The sequence below is a fragment of the Fopius arisanus genome, unplaced genomic scaffold (genome assembly GCF_000806365.1).
Source record: "Fopius arisanus strain USDA-PBARC FA_bdor unplaced genomic scaffold, ASM80636v1 scaffold00028, whole genome shotgun sequence".
Lineage (NCBI taxonomy): Eukaryota > Metazoa > Arthropoda > Insecta > Hymenoptera > Braconidae > Fopius > Fopius arisanus.
In genome coordinates this window covers 292,401-298,767 of record NW_011887767.1, presented here as the reverse complement: position 1 = coordinate 298,767, position 6,367 = coordinate 292,401, and the positions used below count along the sequence as shown (strand labels likewise).

At 37.4% G+C, this 6,367-nt stretch overlaps 1 protein-coding gene across 1 annotated transcript in view; it reads right to left on the bottom strand.

The window, feature by feature from the left end:
• LOC105265261 (protein kinase C, brain isozyme) overlaps positions 1 to 6,367 on the bottom strand; it is a 63,278-nt gene that overhangs the window by 7,846 nt on the left and 49,065 nt on the right. The window contains exon 5 of the mRNA XM_011302667.1: positions 168 to 296. Within this exon, the coding sequence (XP_011300969.1) occupies positions 168 to 296 (129 nt within the window). The remainder of the gene's footprint in view (positions 1 to 167; positions 297 to 6,367) is intronic.

Sequence of the window (6,367 nt, the reverse complement as noted above, 5' to 3'; positions counted from 1 at the left end):
GTGTAAAAATTAAAAATCTGGCAATTGATGCCGCAATTCCAACATAAATGACCCAAAATGACGAGGACCTGAAATTTTGGATCAATTCAAATGATTTGGGTGAAATGTAATGGATCAAGTGGGCCTAAAGTTCAAGAATAATACATCTCAATGCCATGATAAAATACCTTCTACGTTGAGTTTGTTTCCCGCGCAGGAAATGTTGAGATTTATGCGGCCTCGTCGCTCGGTGTGATCGCATCCGCAAAGATTGGGCACGCTCTCCTCGCACCTCTTGTGAACGTTCATGTCACATGCTAAGTACCATCAGATAAAATTCATTAAAAAATTGAAACAAAAATTGTGGCCAACATCAGGCCACTTCAAGTCTTCTACTTCTACCATCACAACTCGCTCTTCATGGTAATTCCCCTCTTTACTTTAATTTCTCTGGGAATACCAGGAGTTCTCTCACGTATGCACAGAACAACTCAAACGGAAAAAGGCAAAACTGGGACAACTCCAACTGCCATCGTCATAAATAAATCAACAATCAACATTACACTAATTTTCTGTGCATACGCTTCAACAATAACTGACAAAAATGGAAAATCAATTGTCATTTTTTAAAAATTACATGAAATTCGGAATACAAGTGACAGAAAATACAGATAATTTACATACTTATGTTATTATGAATTGAAAAATATAAACAGCTGGTGAAGGTACGTAATCTGAATACGTGATCGAAGTTCCTCCGTGTAATTAAATGTTAAAATGCGTGATCAAATGGTTACTCATGCTTTGCGTCGAAATTATGCGTGATGCGTCATTGATACGAGTGCAAAAGAAACATTCAACAAACGAGAGTCCATTATTAACCAATAACGCCAACATCATTTCATTTTGCACTCGAATTAATGATTGAAATTAAGGTGAGTGCTGATGCTCGGACGACACAACAAAAAGCAAAATTTATTTTATTCCAGATCTTCTGTACTCACTAATTCACTCAAAAATCAGTAGTAAATTGACAAAAAAACTAGTAAAGACTTTCATATAGAATAAAAAAAGCAGTGAGAGGTTCAAGCCTGGGGTGATCAGTCCACATTGACAGGAAATCATGGGAATAATCAAAATACATTAATCACATGATGTTGTGGAAAAACATTTTTTGAATAGACGAAGAAAGAATTTTTTCTCTGAAATTTTTTCAATAGATATTTTTGTTTTCGGGTGTCGTTCCGATTACTTGTTTCCAAGGCTGAGGCTGTGATTGACAAACGCGTATTGATGGAATGGATGTTTGTACGATCCCATGAAAATGGAAAATACTGTCCTCACGAGGGAGAATAGTGGAAATAACGAGCCCATGAGTTCACGGGGCTTTCCTGAATCGGTGGACAATTCAAGCAGCCTCGGATGATTTTTTTTTGTTTTTTTTGGGGGGGTTATTTACGCATGATCCTCTGGTTTTTTTTATCAGTTTTGTACCTGAACACTTGAGTCCCTGATGCGCGATACCATGTAGCATCGAACCGCAGTGGTCGCAGAAGGTCGGCGTCAGGTACGTGAACGTTTCCCACTTGTGTGGCGCACTCGCAGCCTGGGAACACAAATTCAATGGGCGACCGGAGAAGCCCGTCGCATTTTTCCGTTCATTCCATACTTTTCCACCTTTTTTGGTTTTTTTTTCCTTCAAAAATTGGACTTCGAGGGATAGGACAGGAGGGACTTGCGGATTTATGCGTGAGTACGCGGAGAATCTGTTTTTATGTTTTTGGTAACCACTTTGTTTTTTTTTTCATTTTTCCTTGTGTGATGTGATTGATAAATTCCAAAATAATAATTTATCAATTCAAAAACCGTAACTGGAATGGTAATTTATTAATTCCGAAAACGGAACTTTTCGATTGAAAATTTTTTATTTATATATTTTATACTTGGAATTTTTGAGTTGGAAAATGGTAATTGGTGAATTTTATTTCAGAAGAGGTTTGTTTTTTTTTTTTTTTGAAGAAATAATGAAACGATTGTTCTAATATTAGTGCTGTACATAAAGAGAAATTCTTCGAAAAAAAGTGCTCAAACTTTCCCGTATTGACACAAATCGGCAAAAAATGTTCTTGAACAGATCTAAACTTTTTCAAGGGTTCCTCTCCTTGTATTTTTCAAGCGAGGACAGCAAAATATTTTTTTTCTTCAACCTCTGGTAGAATTTTCTCGTCTATTTGGTCGTGTCCCTCTAAAAAACCAACATTTACCCACTTGCACTCGTGAGTGATAAAAAAAAAATGAGAAAATGAATGAGATAATTAACGCAAATTGTGCCTGTGACAAAGTACAAGCGAACATATCCTCGTAATTGAGTCATTAATTGCAGCGAAGAAAGGCCACGACGGTTGAATGCACATGTGAACTCATCGGATTCACACATGAGAGTCAAAGGATCTCAATTCTCTTCTTTTTTTATTACTCCAACAAGGGAAAAGGCAGATGAACGACCTTTCGGGTGCATCCATTGGCTATGGAGATGGAAAATCCAGGCAAAATGGATGCCAGCAAATGGAAATGACAAAAGCTTCAGGATGACGTGCCCTCTGTTCTATCGTTATCCAACTCCTGGGGTTGAACCGAAATTTTTCTCTCTCAAAAAAAGGCTAAACCTCAATTTGATAATAAATAATTGAGTAGATTGATCTTCTTCCTCCTAATTTGGGTAAATCATCATAATGTCGTATGATCTCTGAGAATATCGAATAATAAATAAAACTGTATCGAAATGTTTGAAGTTAAACGATGCAACCGATTGATCTCCCACAAAAATTCATCGCGTCGTTTCTCTCACGGTATTTTATTCCCCAATTTTCCGGTTTTATTCTCAGTAAGTTTCCTCAAATCGTGCGGAAAATTCGACAACATGACGTCACATAACATTCCCTGGGGATTCCCCTCGAGCTCGCCCGTCATGTTTTCCCTGATTCCCTTTTATCAAGAGCTTTCCCCCATCACTCTCGCCCACCAACTGTACATGACATTCGATTAAACCACCATTAGACCTGAAATGGCATGAAAAAAAAAGAGGGAATGAAATTGAAATTGAAAGTAAACCGTTGTTGCAGAGGCACCCGCTGCGATAACTCAGTTTCGCTAATGATATCGCCTCGAGACATATGCCAGTATGGGATATATTGGCGCCAAGTGGAGGGAATTTTCGAAACGTCAGCCAACTTGAAGACTGACATTTGCTAAGAGGAAACCAGATTCTTTGTGAGGTGAACGTAATGAGCAGAGATAGGAAGCAAGCTGCCATTTTCCTTCCTCTTGCCTCCATTTTTCCTGTCATTTTCTCCTCCTCCATTTGCTGCTGCATTTCCCCGTCGTCGTGACGCCTCATTCCAACGAATTCCACTACTTCCACTTCACGAATCGTTTGCACCCACAAAATGGCGGGATAATGTCAATGACTTCAATTTTCCTCCCACGTTCGTCGAGATTTATATCGCCAACATGTCTCCAACATTGGCTCCACCAAAAATATAGGGGTATATGTATAGGGGAGACACGGGCAAAATGAGACATCCGCGAAAAACGGAACGCAGGGGCTAAATGGGACACAGCATAAAATCAAATGCGGGTAAAATGGGATGAATCAGGAGGTTCAATGGAAGACGAGGGCAAAAAATTGATTGTAAGCATCCATTATTCAACATTCCAGCCTTTCAGGTTTTTTCAGTTCAGTTCATTTCAGTTTTTTAATTTTATTACACTTGACTGATAAAAAAATGTTGAATTCCTATATAAGGAACTTCACGAGCAGAAGCAAAAAATGAGCAATTGAAGTTAAATGGCGTATTTTGTGAGAATATCGAAAAATCAGAAAAGGTTAAGAAACCACAGTATAATTAAAAGGGGAAATTAAATTCGCAAAAAATGCGGATTTATTTATACACGGAGAGAAATATTCAAGAAAAATTACGGAACATTTCACGTAATCTGCAAGCGAAGGAATCATCACATAAATTCTACGATCTGTTCCGTAAAAATTACTCATGTGCCCGACGCCTCACGGCTAGCCATGAGTCACCGTGAGGGAGGTATTTTTACGGAACATTCCGTAAAAATGCTTCAATATGAAGGAATTTTTATGTTCTGAGGCATAATAAGAATTGAAGTTCCGTCCGATTTTAAAACATCCGGAAAAATTATGTGACTTTTTCGTATTTTTTCGGTGACAGAACCCGAAAATTTACTGAAAAATCTAGATTTATTCCCCGAAAACGATTCTCGCTGACGGATTACGTGAAATGTTCCGTAATTTTTCTGGAATATTTCTCTCCGTGTAGGCGGTCTTAAATATTTTTCGGCAAAAAAAAAAAAATTTCAGCGCTTTTCTGCAAGTGTCCCGTTTTACCCGCGTGTCCCCTATAGTAGTAAATAGATAATATGTGCCAATTTCGTATATTCAATGTTTTTGGCGAGATATTTAATATTTTTGAAGATTTTTAAGACGAAGCTGTGGTAAACACACCGGTTTGAATGTCCTGTTAGCCTCCCTCGGTGCACATTGTTCTTTCCGTCATCACTACACGGAAAAGTTCGATTTTTCTTCGTAAATGACAGGAGGAATCTTATGTCATCCCGAGGATCATCAAAAATAACGGAAATCTGAGGGATAGAATAGGCCACTTTCTTCCCGTCATTTGGGGAGGAAAATCGAGCTTTTCGTGTGGGTATGACGGAAATCGTTTTTATAAACTCGCGGTTTTTTTTTGCACAGGGTGATGGAAAAATATCAATTAAATGAGGATTGAATCGATTTCATCCTTTCACGTAATTGAACTCGATTCCATCGACACGTGGAACGAATGCTAATCTCTCAAATGCTATTTATTCATTCCTGCGAGGTCGAAACATTTTATTCAAAATAATCCCACTTTTCAATCTTTTTACAGAATATTTGTGATGAAATTTACAATTCCCTTTGACTTTCATATTTTTATTACTGAATTTATTTTGGATTATTTCAATTTTCCCTCAATTAACGTTACAATAAATCTTTTCAATCGCGAAACAGCACACGGAGAGAAATATTCAAGAAATATTCAAGAAAAATTACGCAACATTTCACGTAATCTGCCATCGAGGATTGTTTTTGGGGAATACATCTGGAACTTTTAGTAAATTTTTGGATTCTGTCATCGAAAAAAATATGAAAAAGTCACATAATTTTTCTGAAAGTTTTCAAATCGTACGAAACGTCAAGATTTATTATGCCTCAGAACATGGAAATTCTTGGATGTTCAAGAATTTTTACGGAACGTTCCGGAAAAATTACGAAACGTTCCGTAAAAATCCCCCCCTCACGATGACTGATGGCTAGCCATCAGGCATCGGGCACATGAGTAATTTTTACGGAACAGATCGTAGAATTTATGTGATTATTGTTTCGCTTGCAAATTACGTGAAATGTTCCGTAATTTTTCTTGAATATTTCTCTCCGTGCATTTATTCCAAAATTTTAGAATTCCGTAGAGTACACAATCCCATAATTTCTGTGGCGAAATATTATTCGGCAGAAAATGCTGTCATGATACGCCTCAGAAGATGGAGAAACTCTGACGTAATTTGCGTAATATTTGCCTCTCGGAGAGTCGCCGTTGCAAAACTGTAAAATCCTCGGAATTTGATGAGCCGGAGCTTTTAAGACGATCGAATCGTCAGGTTTTCATCCGAACTCTCGAGTTATCTGGCGAGAGGAGAAAAGAGTGCTCGAGGCAAACGAGATGTCGAGGAAAAAAAAGTGAAAAGGAATAAGCGAGGGGGTGGCGGTATTTCCTTACGTAATCTAATACTCTAAGGGCGATCAGCTCAGACCGAGGTTACTTGACACAAATAAAAAGCAACTTTCGAGGTGAGAGAAGCCCCAATTTTTGATGATATAACTTCATTACTTCTAATGGAGGAATTGAGGGGATAACAATTGACCTTACGTGATTTAAATGAATTTCGTGATTTCAATGAAAATCGACCAACTTGTAGTAATTAATGATTACTTTATTTATTTCCGATTCATTGAATTCAATCAATAACTAAATAACGTATTTGCAATGAATTTCAAATTAAGTCGTAAGTTTTTATTGGGACAGAGTTACATATGGAGAATTTTTAGTAGTAATACCACTAGTGCTCCAAAATTATCGGATATTTTCCGATAGCTGCGTTGCCTAGGAACGATGGTGTCAAATTTTGCAAAATTTCCGACGGAAATTCATTAGTAGATTTTCAAATGTCTCATCTTTCGACGCATTTCACATTCAATATTTAATTTGACAGTTTGAGAGAAATAGTATATTATGCAACACGTGCGTAATATATTTTTTGACTC